This window comes from Amphiura filiformis, chromosome 6, assembly GCF_039555335.1.
Source record: "Amphiura filiformis chromosome 6, Afil_fr2py, whole genome shotgun sequence".
Lineage (NCBI taxonomy): Eukaryota > Metazoa > Echinodermata > Ophiuroidea > Amphilepidida > Amphiuridae > Amphiura > Amphiura filiformis.
Window position 1 is genome coordinate 19,565,043 of NC_092633.1, and position 18,291 is coordinate 19,583,333.

General features: G+C 35.1%; 1 protein-coding gene across 4 annotated transcripts in view; it reads left to right on the forward strand.

Moving 5' to 3' along the window:
• The window catches only part of LOC140155117 (methylthioribulose-1-phosphate dehydratase-like), a 79,508-nt gene that overhangs the window by 47,722 nt on the left and 13,495 nt on the right, over positions 1 to 18,291 (forward strand). For 3 of the 4 annotated variants that reach the window (XM_072177823.1, XM_072177824.1, XM_072177822.1), the window contains exons 7-8: positions 15,003 to 15,063; positions 17,441 to 17,547. In XM_072177823.1, the coding sequence (XP_072033924.1) occupies positions 15,003 to 15,063; positions 17,441 to 17,547 (168 nt within the window). Of the gene's footprint in view, positions 1 to 15,002; positions 15,064 to 17,440; positions 17,552 to 18,291 lie in introns of those variants that run through there. The other variant, XM_072177825.1, reaches the window with a different exon arrangement.

Genomic DNA, 18,291 nt, shown 5'->3' on the forward strand with positions numbered 1-18,291 from the left:
CTGCAGGGAATTGAACCTTGGCCACAGTGGTGAGAAGCAAATGAGAAGACCACTACACTAACCCGCCCTCCCCTGGTTATCAACCCACATAACTCGCATAGAGCCAGGCTATATCGATCTTTCTCTTTGTTTGATGTCTGTAAGTCCCGCCAACATGTTTTAGGCATCAAGACTTTGTGTGCATCATACTTGACCTAAAAAATCTACAAATCCTTGATGATACCTTGAATTATTACAAGAATACCTAAATTGGAAATTTGGAATTGTGTCAAACTATGCAAGAGCAATGTTGTCTCATAAACTACTGCATGTAGAATGTATCAAGATTTGCTCCTTCAGCAGTTTAAACATCACTTTGTGTCACTTCAGTTGAACCATATCTTGTACTTCCATGGTTGAACTGTACTCTGATGTTCTAATTTTTGTTTGTGCTGAATTTGAAGCACAGGTATATTCACACACTGCACTAATGATAGCTATTAAATGATTTTGTAAACCTTAAGACTATCATATACTGCTCCAAGAAAGTATCCTTACACTTGGAAAAATAATCACAATTTCAAAACTGAACCATATTGGGGTAAATTTGTTTTTTTAATAGATCTAATCGGGCACATTTTGACACCCCATTGAATCCAATGTGACTTCAAGAAGCAAAGTTACAAGCATTTGATTAGACAAAGGTCCAGTTTTAAAGGTGACACACTGGCCTATTCAAAACTTCACGGACTAGACATTTGGTTTGAGAGTGGTAAATGGCTAATTTGTGTGTGCCTTTAATTTAGAACAAAAGAAAACTGAAACAAAAGAGCTGACAAATAAAATGCAAGTTATGAAAAGTACATAGAAGTAAAAACTGAAATGAATACTGCTTTAAATAAAGTTACATTGAAGAAACTGTATAGACTCTTTGTTGCGCTTGTTGGAATCTTTTTGCGCCTTGTATAGGCCAATTTGTCACTTTTAAAACTGGACCTTCGTCTATTCAATTGCTTGTAACTTTACTTCTCGAGGTCACATTGGATTCTATGTGGTGTCATAATGTGCAGGATTAGATAGTGCATATATTACAAAAACAAATTTACCCCAATATGGTTCAGTTTTGAAATTGTGATTATTTTTCCAAGTGTAAGGATACTTTCATGGCGCAGTATAGTTGACTTTATTAGTGCCTGGGACATTCTAACATGTTGAAGTGGGTGCTTGGGCTTGAAAGCAATGATTATATCAAAGCAGCTCTGATGTACTGCCATCAGTTTGGAAAAGGTTGTACTGTAGAAATGAAAACTGACTGTGTAATATATTTTTTGGTAATCTAGATATGAAACAACCCTCTCTTGGAGTAATTATGTCAAAAATATGGTTTTCATCAGTATTATTTACTGCTACTTTTTGAAAATAGACAAACTTACCTACCTTAACTATTCTAGCTATTGTTGTTTACATTTATACTCCATAACATATAAAAAAGGTGCAAAATAGAAATGAATTAAAAAAAATCACAGCCAACCTACCCTAATTATTTTTCACCTTGTTAATCATTATAACTATTTAAGGGGGTACTACACCCCTGGCAAATTTTGTGCCTATTTTTGCATTTTTCTAAAAAATTATAACACATTGGTGACAAGTAAGATATGTATATTATAGGGGCAGGGACTACAACTACTGCACTGAAAATTCAGCAAATCACAGCAAGTAGTTATTGATTTGTTGGTCAAATATTGGTTTTCCCTCATTTTTGACTGTAACTCCACAACTGTTGTCTGTGCTGAAATAAAATTTCCAGTGCAGTAGTTCTAGTCCTTGCCCCTATAATATACATATCGTACTTGTCCCCAATGTGCTATAATTTTGGAGAAAACTGCAAAAATAGGCACAAAATTGGGTAGGGGTGTAGTACCCCCTTAAACCTCTTTCTTCCTTTATGTCACATCATTAAGGTGGTACTACACCCCTTGATAAATTTGTGGCTATTTTGCATTTTTCTCAAAAAATAATAGCACACTGGTAACAAAAGTTATGTATATGGTAGGGGCAAGGAATCCAGTTACTACACTGGAATTTCAATGACTCAAGAAGAGCGGTACGTTATTTATGATAAGAAAAGAGGTATCGCTAGAATGTACCGCATTTCTTAACATATATAATGAACCACTTGTCTTGAATCACTGAAATTTCAGTGAAGTAATTGGATTCCGTGTCCCTATAATATACATAACTTTTGTTACCAGTGTGAAGTTATTTTTAAATTAGTCACAAAATTTATCAGGGGGTGAAGTACCACCTTAAGTTAGTAATGTCTCAAGGTATACTGTCTGTGTGAACGTGGTTTACTTTTCACCAATGCAAACACGATAGCATGATACTTGATTCCGGAAATACATGAGATCAGGGAAGTTTTGTTCACAGTAAATCTGTCCCGCAGGGCAAATATGGAAAAGATAGGTGCAAGTAATTAACATCTACATGTGATCATGGTGATGCTGATCAAGTCAAAAGGCTCGTTAAATTCATTGTAGTATAGTGAAATGTAAAACATGCATCTTATGGTAGCGGATTCAGCAAAGCCGATGTTACCAAAATAGCGTACAACATTCTTTTTCAGTTTTAAGATTTCGTTGTATCTTGGGTTGCATTTTGCTTTGTCTGCAATGTTTATTTTTGTGTGCTCATTTTTTTTTCACAGACATTCAATCTTGCAGATATAATAAACCTAGTAACCATGGTAACTAACATGTTACACAATAGTCTTGTAATGTCTTATGTATAGTAATATGGGTCTGATATCAACAAGAATGCGTCACAGCATCGTAATATATATAAAAGCAATAGTGGAGTATAAAAGTGGGCTTTAATTTTGATGACGATTTAGTTGAGAGTGACATAATTATGAATGCTATACAACTGGAATCATAGACATAAAATCTTTTTCTACTGTACATGTATGATGGCAAGATATGACTATAGTCCTAACTTCATGGAACTCAAACTAAGCTAAACTTGGTATACAATGCGCCAACTCAATTTCAATGACATGGATTATGACTTTTTGTACCCAATTCATTAAAGGTAATTCTATTGAGTTTACAAGCATATTAAAGTGAAGGAACTGTGTCCTGTCAGATGAGTGCAATTGCAATCCTAGTGGTGTCAAACCCTGGAGGTAGCTATGTTGCAGGAAAAGTATTCAGGGCCTCTTCCCATCTGCATAACTTAGAGGCTTTGTCCTTACTGTCTAAGCCAGTCATATATTGCTTACACCCCCACACATCCCACTCATGCTGAATGACATAATGGGAACATCATCCTACAACCTTCTGAAAAGACCTTACCATGGCAAATGTATGTGAAGCAACCAAAAATGGTGATATGTTTCTCTAACTTGGTGCATGGTAGACTTTCCCCCATTCCATCAGTACACCACTGGGGGAGAGATTTTTACACATGACAAGTCAAATATAACCCCTCCCTTCAGGATGCCCAGTTACAATATAAATTATTACTTTTAAAAATAAAAGTTACCATATTCTCAACATGCAATGAAGTCCATTTCTTCTGATCCTCTCTAATGTAGGAGTGTTTAGATTTGACCCCAATCCAGGTGAGAGAGACCAGATACATGGGCTGAGAAAAGTCAGTTATGCTGGTCATGTCAGATAGTGGATGTTGTGGGTGAAGTTTCTCTTACGTTGCACTTACGTAAGAACATGCCTTCTAAACAGGTGAAAATTATAATAGCTTAGGCCACAAGTCTTTGATCAGAGCTTGTGGCTATGAGTCTATTGATAAGTTGAAGGAAGGCCACAGAGGGTTTTTTGTCCCTCTATCATCTCAATACTCAACATTCTCATGTCCCAACCACGCTAGGGAATATATTGTGAAAAAATAATAATGTTGATGATTTAACATGCACTTTACGCTACTGAGCACTCTACCAGCACTCTTCAATGTATTTTCCCGCTGACACTGAGATACTTTAGAACATTTTTGCTGCAATAATGATGCAACCATATACAGCTCCTCTCATACAGCATCTTCATTGTAAGTATCTTTTTAAAGCTCCCCATTTCACTTAGGTAGCATGATGTAAGCAAGGTTAAGCATCTTGCCCAAGTGCACAACACATTAGCATGGCAGCACACTTGCATTCAGTCAAATTGCATCCTGGCCAAAAGAAGAAAGTAAATATGAGAAAATGAAGAAAATCAAAAAAGAAAGTATATTACTACAAAAATAAATGTGCAAACATATTGCCTTTGTGTATAGGTACATGTAAGGAAGCATAAAATTGTGGCAAATGTAAACCAAGTGACATTCAGAATCAGTTAAGTGCAAATATTAATCACATGAAATTTTTTTGAGTATGATAAAAGATGCAGCAAGTTACAGCAACATTGGCTTAAATACCAATTTTTTGTAGCAAATGTTTACCTAGTAAACTACAGCAGGTGATGGCAAAACACCACCTAAAGATATTTAAATACAACTGTATGAATTTACATGAAGGAAAGCAAGACATGCAGGCCTAAGATTAGATTTCAAAATCCAGCAAGAAATTTAATAACTTGATAACCTGTTAAAACCATGTCTAACCCCTCTAAGTACATGTGAAATAATTTGTAGCTGGAATGGAGTAGTTGAAATAAGAGATATCTTCCTGTAGCCTTTAGTTCAACTGCTTACTTGCTCGGAGGTATGTAGCCCATGAATAATGCTTGAGTTGTGGTATTGAAAATGGTATTTTGAAATCATATTATCCCTCGCAAGTAGTAGAAATGGTCCAAGTTAAAAATCAGAAGACATTGATCTAATTATAAAGGACATATTTTTGCCCTAAATTCTTTCCCATTAAAAATATCTAAAAATGTCAATAGTGGGTCATTCAAAATGTGCTGCCTCAACCTTGATATCTCTATTTCTGTAGCTGTTAGCCTGTTTGACATTCTCCACGGTAATAAACTTGGGTCTTACTTGGCCTGTGAAATATTTTTGTTCTTGTACTTTGTTTACTGTTTATGTTCAAATGCATTTCATGATAGGTCAATTTCATGACAGGTAAATGACAAGAACAAAATTGACAGTGCAACAAATCTTTGTGTGTGTAACATTTAAAGTTATTTTAGTACCGTTTACTCAATTGACAATTCACAAAGGCATGGAATTATTTTCTGGGGAGTTGTAAAATTTGTTGTAATAACTGAAACAAATTATGCAAATGTTTGGACAAATAATACAAATGTCTTCACATCAACATCATGGATTCTCTGCAACTGTTGGTGTGTTAGTTTGGATGAATTGCCCTGTCAATAATTTAAAAAAAATCATAATTAAGTCAGGCAATTGTGCAGGTAAAATAAGTTTTTAAAGTCAAAATGTGTAACAAATTGGTGAACCCTAGAAATAAATAATGGCAAAGTAATGTACAGGTGACATGTAATTAAGTGACATGTGACATAACATTGAATCAAAAGCCACAGAATCATTTCTGTAAGTGTACCTCATATGTGTAGCAGGATAAATTGATTAAGTGATTTGTCTTGCAGAACTAATTTAATAATAACAATACACCATCAGCTAGGGAGTGTCACGTATCAAAAAGCCACCACTTAAATGTGATTCAAAATTAGCTTTCCCATGTCTACCCAAGAGGTGTTGGAAAATAGCAACACAAACCAAAAATATTCATCATATGATATTTAAGCTTAAATTGAATAATAGTGACATTCTCAAGGTCATGTGCCGTTGTTGATGATTCTATTTAGGGGGATTCAATCATGTTTCACCGTTGTTCATCCATGTTTAATAGCGATGCGTCCGTGTCGTCTTGGTGGTTTACTGTGCGAGGGCAGCCAAACCACGCAGACACGCAGGATGCGAGTCCCTTTCAACGATGAAAACAAGCTAAAGTTCGTCTATTTCACATAATTCTTTCATTTGGAATGTTTGTTTGTCATTGCCACTCAACCTTGCAAGAAGATTGGTGATTTCTCTGCTTATATCAGCAATAAAACTAAAGAATAAAGCGAGCAATAAAACTGAATAAACTTAAATATATTTTTGTTTTTGGTTTTGGTTTTTATGTATTAGGTTTCAGTCACCATTGTATATTTTCATGTTATCATTCTTAAAATGGCATTATTTTGCTACTTTTCCAAACTCATTGTTGTGTTTTTTGTGTCATATATGTTTTCATGTCCTATCATTTAAGTCATGATTTATGACACCCACTCTTGGGTAGGGATGATCATGTTGCTTTGTTTTTACTAGATATAGTAATAATATAGTATAAACTGGAAATTAATTACTCTAATCTAGCAATCAAGTTACCTTAATACTAAACACAACACACACATTATTACAAAGATCTATTTCAGATGACCAATATAGAAATTGTGACAGTGTTTGTTTTTCAAAAGAACTTGATATTATTCAAAGAAATTAGTATTCAAGAATGAAAGTTTCCTAAACTAGCAACTCTTTAGCAAATATCATAATAACTAAGTCTCTATGCAGCCAACAATAAAATAATCAGAATCATAACAACAACAGTAACAACAATAATGTGCAGGACCAGTAACCAGGGTGCATGTTATTTGAAATTAGATCAAATGGAAGTATTTGCTCTCAAGGTGGCTTGAAAAAAGAAATACATCAAAAAAGATTTGGATTGGCAGAATTCTGCTTCACTCAAACAAAACTCATTGCTCTTCAGCAAAAACATTTGTTTTGCATACAAAATAAATAAAATGGCAACTGAGTTCAAATGCATTTTATGTTATGTAAAAGACAGGAACAAAATTGACAGTTCAGTAAATATTTGTCTGTGTAACATTTAAACTCATTTTAGTACCATTTGCTACAATTCACAGATACATGGAATTATTTTCTGTGGAGTTGTAAAATTTGTTGTAATAACTGAAACAAATTATGCAAATGTTTGGACAAATAATACAAATGTCTTTACATCAACATCATGGAACCTCTGTACTGTTGGTGTGTTAGTTTAGATGAATTGTCATTTCAATAATTAAAACAGGTCATGTGCCGCTGTTGATGATTTAGGGATTAAATCATGTTTCACCGTTGTTCATCTCCGTTTAATAACGATGCGTCCGTGTCGTCTGGGTGGTTTACTTTGTGAGGGCAGCCAAACCACACAGACACGCTGGACGTGAGTCCCTTTCAACAACAAAAATAAGCTAAAGCTTGTCTAATTCACATTATTCTTTCATTCGGAATGGAATGTTCATTTGTCATTGCCATTCAACCTTACAAGAAGATTGGTGATTTCTCTTTTTATATCAGCAATAAAACCAAAGAATAAAGCGAGCAATAAAACTGAATAAACCTAAATATATGTTTGTTTTTGGATTGGTTTTCAATCATCATTGTATATTTTCATGTTATCTTTAAGTTTATTCTTTTGTTTTATCTTAAACTGCTTTTGTATCGTACCTTGAACATCTTGTTTTGATAGTGTGGGAGTTATAAATCCTGTAAGTTAAGTTATAACATTGAATCAAGAGCCACAGTATCATATCTGTATTAAAGTGTGCCTCATATGTGCAGGGTAAATTCAGTGATTTGTCTTGCAGAACTAATTTAATATTAACAATACCCCGTCAGCTAGGGAGTGCCATGTATCAAAAAGCCACCACTTAAATGTGATTCAAAATTAGCTTCCCCATGTCTATCCAAGAGGTGTTGGAAAATAGCAACTCAAACCAAAAATATTCATTATATGATATTAAGCTTAAAAAAAAAAAAAAGTGACATTCCCAAGAGCATGTGCCGCTGTTGATGATTCTATATATAAATGTTCAATCACCAGATAATGATGTGGTAAGTTATGGATGACATTACTTAATGAGCATAAAATGTGTTTCCATAAAACGTGGAGCGCTAATCATATTGGGTACGACAGGAAGATTGCTATTCACTCTTAGTCTTAGCTGTGTATACACATGTAGCCAGGAGGCTATCAATACCATCATCAAATGCATCTGTGACAAAACACCCGAAGGTCTTTTCATGTCTGAATGAAGCTTAATAGAATAAAAGCTAACTTGTTTGATTTCCGCACAAGTTTTCTTTGAACATGAGCTCATAATTGCACAGCTTGAATGAATAGTGTTGTAGCAATCAGCAAAGTCGTGTCAATGGACCATCACCTTAAGCAAATAAGCAGAGAATGTGTGACAAACAGCAATGAGTCGTGATTTAGATTTGAGATTGGCAGTATTCACTAAGCTGTTGGCCCTCAAGTGTAATATCCAATCAAATTAAAGAATGTTATCATTCTTAAAATGGCATTATTTTGCTACTTTTGCAAACTCGTTGTGTTTTTTGTGTCATATCTGTTTTCATGTCCTATCATTTAAGTCATGATTTATGACACCCACTCTTGGGTAGGGATGATCATGTTGCTTTGTTTTTACTAGATATACTTTGTGTAGTATAAACTGGAAATCAATTACTCTAATCTAGCAATCAAGTTACCTTAAGGTTATTAATGATTTTAAACTGTTGTGATTTGGTAGTTCACAGCATCTTACGAATGGTAGTGAGCTTTGGCAAAAACTGCATTGCTCAATTCATAGCGAGCGTGTAGAAGAATTAAAATATCACAGATATACTTTTATAGGTGCTGCAGTTCTTGAGTTACGTTGTAAAGAGGGCTGAAACAACAACACTTTTGTAAAACGTACACAACTCATTACCAACAATAAATTAAGCAAGTTTGCAAAGTATACGATTTGTAGAATGAACTTTTGCAAAACATCAAGGTGTTAATTTTCCATAATATATTGATCTAGATAATGAAAATCGATTTTTAGGTTGCTTCGACCAACAGTACCTCGTCTACCCTTAATACTAAACACAACACACACATTATTACAAAGATCTATTTCAGATGACCAATATAGAAATTGTGACAGTGTTTGTTTTTCAAAAGAACTTGATATTATTCAAAGAAATTATTATTCAAGAATGAAAGTTTCCTAAACTAGCAACTCTTTAGCAAATATCATAATAACTAAGTCTCTATGCAGCCAACAATAAAATAATCAGAATCATAAGAAAAAACAGTAACAACAATAATGTGCAGGACCAGTAACCAGGGTGCATGTTATTTGAAATTAGATCATCAAATGGAAGTATTTGCTCTCAAGGTGGCTTGAGTTATCACAAACATAAAGAAATACATCAAAAAAGATTTGGATTGACAGAATTCTGCTTCACTCAAACAAAACTCATTGCGCTTCAGCACAAACATTTGTTTTGCATACAAAATAAATAAAATGGCAACTGAGTACAAATGCATTTTATGTTATGTAAAAGACAGGAACAAAATTGACAGTTCAGTAAATATTTGTCTGTGTAACATTTAAACTCATTTTAGTACCATTTGCTACAATTCACAGATACATGGAATTATTTTCTGTGGAGTTGTAAAATTTGTTGTAATAACTGAAACAAATTATGCAAATGTTTGGACAAATAATACAAATGAATATATGAATACAAAAGCCACCGAAGTCCATACTTTGGCCAAATTGAGTTAAGCATGGGAAATTGTTGCTATACATAGGCCTGTCATATGTATGAAAGAACAACTCAAATTCATTCTCTGTGTCTATTAAGCATGTGAAAAATAGCATGTATGAAAGAATCACCCAATTCCATGATTTGAGTCTTGTAACACATTGATTGAAATCCATTATGTATAAAAGTCCACTTGTAACACATTCATTGCTAGAGAGTGACTTTTGAAAAAAAAATGGGTTTAATAAAGGAAAGTGTGTGGTTTATGGCATGGCAGAATGCTTATCAACATTATACATACCTGTGTGCTTTATTTTGTATTATCTTACTAGTGGTAATCTCATTCTAACATTGTTGTCTTTGTATATGATTCAAAAACCACCTAAGTCCAAAATTTAAAATGAACCCCACAAAGTCCCTGAAATGCTAATCGTCATACCTAATACAGGTTAATCCACTCATTTGCACGTAAAACTTACCATATTGACCAGATAAATCTAACTGAAGGAATTAAAATGATACACAGGTTTTTCTCTCAAAATCACTTCCTATGGACTTAGGTGGCTTTTGTATTCATGTATTCAAATGTCTTCACATCAACATCATGGAACCTCTGTAACTGTTGGTGTGTTAGTTTAGATGAATTGTCATTTCAATAATTAAAACAGGTCATGTGCCGCTGTTGATGATTCTATTTAGGGATTAAATCATGTTTCACCGTTGTTCATCTCCGTTTAATAATGATGCGTCCGTGTCGTCTGGGTGGTTTACTTTGCGAGGGCAGCCAAACCATGCAGACACGCTGGACATGAGTCCCTTTCAACAACAAAAATAAGCTAAAGCTTGTCTAATTCACATTATTCTTTCATTCGGAATGGAATGTTCGTTTGTCATTGCCACTCAACCTTACAAGAAGATTGGTGATTTCTCTTTTTATATCAGCAATAAAACCAAGGAATAAAGCGAGCAATAAAACTGAATAAACCTAAATATATGTTTGTTTTTGGATTGGTTTTCAATCATCATTGTATATTTTCATGTTATCTTTAAGTTTATTCTTTTGTTTTATCTTAAACTGCTTTTGTATCGTACCTTGAACATCTTGTTTTGATAGTGTGGGAGTTATAAATCCTGTAAGTTAAGTTATAACATTGAATCAAGAGCCACAGTATCATATCTGTATTAAAGTGTGCCTCATATGTGCAGGGTAAATTCAGTGATTTGTCTTGCGGAACTAATTTAATGTTAACAATACACCATCAGCTAGGGAGTGCCATGTATCAAAAAGCCACCACTTAAATGTGATTCAAAATTAGCTTCCCCATGTCTATCCAAGAGGTGTTGGAAAATAGCAACTCAAACCAAAAATATTCATTATATGATATTAAGCTTAAATTGAAAAAAAAAGTGACATTCCCAAGAGCATGTGCCGCTGTTGATGATTCTATATATAAATGTTCAATCACCAGATAATGATGTGGTAAGTTATGGATGACATTACTTAATGAGCATAAAATGTATTTGTATAAAACATGAAGCGCTAATCATATTGGGTACAACAGGAAGATTGCCATTCACTCTTAGCTTTGTATACACATGTAGCCAGGAGGCTATCAATACCATCATCAAATGCATCTGTGACAAAACACCCGAAGGTCTTTTCATGTCTGAATGAAGCTTAATAGAATAAAAGCTAACTTGTTTGATTTCCGCACAAGTTTTCTTTGAACATGAGCTCATAATTGCACAGCTTGAATGAATAGTGTTGTAGCAATCAGCAAAGTCGTGTCAATGGACCATCACCTTAAGCAAATAAGCGGAGAATGTGTGACAAACAGTGATGAGTCGTGATTTAGATTTGAGATTGGCAGTATTCACTAAGCTGTTGGCCCTCAAGTGTAATATCCAATCAAATTAAAGAATGTTATCATTCTTAAAATGGCATTATTTTGCTACTTTTCCAAACTCATTGTTGTGTTTTTTGTGTCATATCTGTTTTCATGTCCTATCATTTAAGTCATGATTTATGACACCCACTCTTGGGTAGGGATGATCATGTTGCTTTGTTTTTATTAGATATACTTTGTATAACATAAACCAAAAATTAATAACTGTAATCTGGCAATCAAGTTACCTTAACCCTAACCGCCTAAGGGCTTTTTGGTGACGGGAAGGGAAAAGAAGGAGGGAATAAATAGAGAAAACAAAGAAAGTTGTTTGCTCTGGGTAGGATTCGAACCCGGGACCCCTCGCATGCCAACCAGGATGCCAACCACTGGCTCGGTGACACTTAGCCACGGGTGTTGGGCTTTGCTGGCCAGTGAAACCGTGCCTATATATCACTTAGGGTGATTGCATCATCACACCACGTGGGATGCACGCACGAACAGCGCATATATCAAGTAGTATTTTGTAGTATTTTTAGTACGGTTAGGGTTAAGCTAAATACAACACAAACATTGTTACACATTACAGGAAGATCTATTTCAAATGACCAATGTAGAAATTGTGACAGTTTTTGTTTTTGTTGTACCTGATAAATTAAATTTATTTTTATGCAAGAATGAAAGATCAGGTAAGCTAGCCATGGTCACAGTTGAGGATAAAATCACATGCATTGATTTTGGCCTACTGGTCGTGCATATTATTGTTAATATAACTATTGTTGTTTTTAAATTTTGAGCATCTTATAGTTCGCAGCATAGAGACTCTGTTGTTTTGATAAATGCCAAAGAGTTACCATCTGTTTCAGAGTATTGGAAATTATTTATAAAACACAATACCTCAGAACGCTTCAGTTTGACTGATTTGATACCATGTTTGACTTTCTCTATCTATTTTTTTGCTGTTTTTGCAATGCATCAATACACCAATTGTTCACAAAAGGTAGTCAAGGTACCCAAATTTTCCCAAATTGGGTGCTTTTAAGGGCACTTTTGTCTAAAACATTGGTGTCTTGGTCTTTGCCTTACATCCATGCATTGATATATAGCAAAATCATTAAAAAGATACCCTTAAACTGTGGCACTTTACTTATACCCGTTCACAGAAGGTAGAAAAGGTACCAAAATTTTCCCAACTGGTGCGTTGGTCTTCGCTTTAAATCCACCCATCGATATACCAAAATCACTAAAAAGGTACCCTTAAACTGTGGCACTTATACCCATACACTTTCAATCAAGGAGAACCCCTTCTGGGAGTTTGATATGTTACAAAATGTCATTGAACATGTTTGAAACATGATGAAGACTTTTTACTGGTAGGGGACCCTTTAATTCATGGAAATGTAGATGTGAGGCTATGCCATTATTTCATTCCCATTCTATCATATTAGAATGACCCCCAAGTCCTACTTCTTAAATGTCTTTATAATGTAATTATTTAGTGGATGCCTGCAAGGCAAGAATATACATGTGAACTTGAATATGATGCACTCTTCTTCCCTTCATTATCCCACACAAAAAAAGGTTACTTGTAGTAAATAAATACAGAAAATAAGGGCTGAATACATAATATTACATTAGTTTGTGACCTATTTATATTTAGTTCAGCTAAGAATCAAAATAATTTGACACAGTTATATGGAATTTTTTTCTTGATATACAGGGTGACCCAATAAAAACCAAATACAGAGTATCCCAATAAAACCAAACTCTTTCATTTAGACCTGTTTCGAAACCTTGTTATATAGCTTTTTTCATATATACTGACCAGGTGTCAAGTTTTAGATGATGAAGGAGAGCTAAGAAAATTTGGCTGATGTGGGATTCGAACTGGTGACTTCTGGAATGTAAGCCCAAAGCTCCCTTTCAGCTTTAATAGAGAGGTAATTTATTGGTAGATCACCAGTGCAGTCAGCTCCGGGCCTTATTTCACCCGTATGCAGATGGACACTCCATTATCCTCTTTGAAGGTGTCTCAGGAAGTATTTCTTGAACTGCATATCTCCATGTCTTGGGTAGGCATCAAACAATTCTCCAAGGTCTGTGGACATAGGACCAGACTCTGGTGGGTTTAACCTGTTTTAAGGGATCCCAACGGTCCCGCTTCCCTCAGAGATAGATGTAATTAAACCATCATCAGAGATTGGGCACTCCATTCTACTTTCAGGCTTACAAACATTACATTTCATGTGTTAAAATTGGTTACATATTACAATGATACTATATTTTCACAGTTGCTAACTTTGTGTAGATCATGATTCTAACTTGTAAAATAAAATTGTCTGTATACTTTTGTGCTTTGATACAGGTATAACCAATAATACTGAATAAGTAATTAAAAAAAACCCAAATATTATTAACTGGTATGTGTATCATTTAAAGGCATCTACATAAGATCTGCTGACACATTGTGGATGTCATTGGAGCTGGTTGCATATCATATGTTTGACACTCAAAAGGTTTGAAGTACCTTTAGGGTGGCAAAGCTATTGAATTCTAAAATAGGGGAATTTCACTCTAGGCTACTATGTACAGTTGGGAAGTGTAAAAAGCAAATCTTTATTGGAATAGAACATGACACAGGCAAAATGGGCTGTTCCGTTTAAAATACATACTACCCCTGTGGAAGATTTTGGAAATATCTTCCACAGGTGGAGTATGAACTTCAAATGGAATGAACACATTAGGGCAACTCCATTTGAATTCCATACACCCTCTGAGAAATATTCAACTTGAATCTTCCACAGGGGGAGTGTGGACTTTAAATGGATTAGCCTAAAAAGGTGTTTAACTGTTACTGTGTTTAGGTGTGTAGACAATTTAGAGTCTCGTTGAAGGCATACATCTGTTTATTAAAGAAGACATGTTGTAATGAGTAAAAGCCTTGAAGAACAAGGTCGCAAACTGGACCTACTGGGCTTGAATACAAATTTACAACTGTAGTCCCTAGTATCGCATGATTTTGACAAAGTAGTGCATGAGTGAGTACGTATTGAACTAGTGACAACATTGTTTTACATTCATTCAACTTCTTTGAAATATCATGTGCAGAGGTTTTCTGTGGGGAAAAACCCTAAGCACATTGTCTTATTGCCTCAATTAGTAGGCCAGTTTTACCATATTCTTACAATAAAAGAGCCCATGCAAGTATCTCCAGTGCTTAATTCTAGTGGTTCATATTCACAAGAGGACCTGTTAAATTTGCAATACCCCAGGTATCTTGAAATATTTAGTTACATGTTCCAAATCTCCCAATGTCCCTTTATAAAGGCATATTTTTAATTTTTATTGTTCACCGATTAAAGGTCTGTGACCCGATTGACAGCCTCATCCCCCATTTTTATCAATCTTGGTATCAGGAGAAAGCTCATATTTTCTCATTACCCCAGTGAAATTTAATGCCCAAGATATGTTTTGTTTCATGATGTGAACAAAAACAGTTATTGTGCTGGATTAGTCCATGAGTGATTCATCCACTTGACTTGTTGTTTTCTTTCTTTCTCTTTCTAGATATGATGAGGAATTGGTTGTGCCAATAATTGAGAACACACCACATGAACAAGATTTAGAGGTTGGTTCTTTGTTCTGTTGTATTAACATAAAATAGAAGACCGTAAAAAATTGGTATACAAGGTATACAAAAGATGAATGAAAAAATAATGGCACCTGTCACCTTGCAACCTATATCAGCAGTTTCTTGACATTTTATGCCAAGTGAAAAATGTTTTCCAAAATGGCTCTGTGTATCTTAGGGGCATATAGTCACATTTGGATTACACTTTTAGTAATAGATGTTTGATGAGCCATATAATCATTTGTTGGTAGCTGAACAAGGTATAGAGATTGATCTAAGGCTGGTAAAGATGATGCTGATTCAAATAGTGTCCTCTCTCTTGGTTTAGTACACATCATGCATCAAGTTATAATCCAGAGGTTCATCAATATGTGACCCGCAGGTCAGATCCGGCCCATCAACCAATTGTGGATTGCCTTTGAACAGCTCTGAAATGTACAGTACACATAGCAAAACTAGGTGTATTTGGCTCTCATACACTGATTTTTGAAATGAGTTTGGCCCCTCATGGCCTGCAAGCAGCAAAAATAATTGAGAACCTCTAGTATTATTCTTATCTGAGTAAGTTAGCTTTGAACTATCCAATAACTTTGCAATGCAGGGTGAAAGAATAGAATTTCAAATTTATTAGTCAGCTTTAGTCACAAAATGTTAGGTTAGATGTTAGGGTTAGGATTAGGGTGATAGTTAGGATTAGGGTAATGGTTACCCGGGAATGGTTAATGGTTAGGGTTAGGGTGATGGTTAGGGTTAGGATGATGGTTAATGGTTAAGGTTAGGATTAGGGTAATAGTTAATTGTTAGGGTTAGGGTGATGGTTAGGGTTAGGATGATGGTTAATGGTTAAGGCTAGGATTGGGTGATGGTTAATAATCTGAGAGCTTGGACTCATAATCTGAGAGCTTGCTCGACGTGCGTTGGTTCAAGTCCCGTCCCACCACCGTGTTGCGCCCTTGGGCAAGGCGCTTTGCCTCGCTTGCCTCACCCCACCCAGGTGTAATGGGAAGCTGTTAGGGGTAGTCACAGTCGTTGTACTGATGAACCCTGCGCCAATTGTAGGCTGCAAACGTGGTTCCGACATATTCTAATAACGGCGGAATAAATGTAAAGCGCTTTGAGGCTGTTTACGGCATAAAGCGCTATATAAATCAGACCTGCCAACTGTCCGCATTTTTGCGGGACAGTCCCGCATTCCGTCCATTGAAAAAAAATCATTAAAAAACCCAACAAATTGTCCGATATCGTCTGGCACGAAAGAATTGCGGCGGCGCTATACCTATTTAAATGCATTGAAAATGTGGTGGCGCTATTAAAAGCCTGATTAGCACGTGCTTGCGTGTTAAATTCACGTTGCCCATTGTAATACATTGGATATGTATGAACGTTGCCATTAAAAGGAGGCTATTATTTTCGCCTCATCGCCGGTGCATGGTTCATTGATGCAACATAGTATAACCGATGAATTGCGTATCTTTTTCGGATTGGTGAAGAGGTTATTTTCAGCTTTTCACTGTGTCAATGTTTCCGAATTCGGAAGGTTCGTCGTAATTTCGTTGGAATTTTGGAAGATTTTTTAGTGTCCCGCATTTGGACTTTCAGGGGTTGGCAGGTCTGTAAATATCTACATTTATTTTTTTAATTTTAATGGTTAGGGTTAGGATGATGGTTTTGGTTAAGGTTATGATTATAGTGATGGGTAATGGTTAGGGTGATAGTTTGGGTTAAGGTTATGATTAGGGTGATGGTTAATGGTTAGTGTTAGGGTGATGGTTTGGGTTAAAGTTATGATTAGGGTGATGGTTAATGGTTAGGGTTAGGGTGATGGTTTGGGTTAAGGTTATGATTAGGGTGATGGTTAATGGTTAGGATTAGGTTAATGGTTAGGGTGATAGTTAATGATTAAGGCTAGGATTGGGTGATGGTTAATGGTTAGGGTTAGGATGATGGTTTTGGTTAAGGTTGTGATTATGGTGATGGGTAATGGTTAGGCTGGTGGTTTGGGTTAAGGTTATGATTAGGATGATGGTTAATGGTTAGGGTTAGGGTGATAGTTTGGGTTAAGGTTATGATTAGGATGATGGTTAATGGTTAGGATTAGGGTGATGGTCAATGGTTAGGGTGATGGTTAATGGTTACGGTTAGGATTAGGGTAATGGTTAATGGTTAGGGTTAAGGTGATAAACAGTTTATGATGTTTACATGAAGGTAAGACCAGAAATATTTGGCAATTTATAGCTTATACCTTTATTGTAGAATTATTCAATTATTGATTGTATCATTTATCTTTATGAACATGTTAAGTGCCACTGTTTTTCCATGTAACATTAAGTTAAGCGTATCAGATTCATGTCTGCTTTTATACCCTCCTTTGTAGGTACCTATGGCTAAAATTATGGAGAAATACCCAGAAACCTCTGCTGTGTTAGTAAGAAGACATGGAGTGTTTGTTTGGGGAGAAACATGGCAGAAAGCAAAGACAATGTAAGTCATGAGATGTCTGCATAATTATGAGACATGCTGAGATATTTTGTATAAAATAATAGCTATAAAGATTGACATGTACAAGCATTATGACAAAAAAGTTCCTTCCAGGCTAGCAGAGCCAGTGCAGTTATGCTTTGAAACTTATTACCATAATATGTCATATGTAATTTCTGTCAATTTAATTTTTTTTTTTTAATTTCACTAAAATGATAAAACAATATTAGTATTTATTGCCAGGAAGGTTTTGTTTCCATTATTAACCATAATAAATTGGGGTGTTTTTTGTTTCAAACTATAAAATTATTTTGAATTGAATTTTATGAATTGAATTTGAGGTAAAATGAAAGACAACACCACTTTCTATCTTGACCGTTTTAAAGCTCCACGGTTAAAACCATGGAGCTTTATGGTATTGCAATTGCGATAATAATACAGAATTGCTCTATTTTCCCATAAACACAAGAAATAAGGCTGTTTCCAATTAGATGTAAATTGGAATATGTGTAAAATATGCCAAAAAATCTGGTTCAAGTTCAAGTTTCATTTGTTTTCATCTCAATTCACAAAAAGTTATACAAATGGAAATGCAAGATAAGAAATACTTAATGATAATTACTTATAGAAACACAATATAAGAACATGAGAAGTGAAGAGATGTGGATGCCGCAAAGACGCAGAGCGTGAAGCTTGTGGCACCCAATCTGAACACGATGGAAATTTAACTTACGCTACAATATTAAT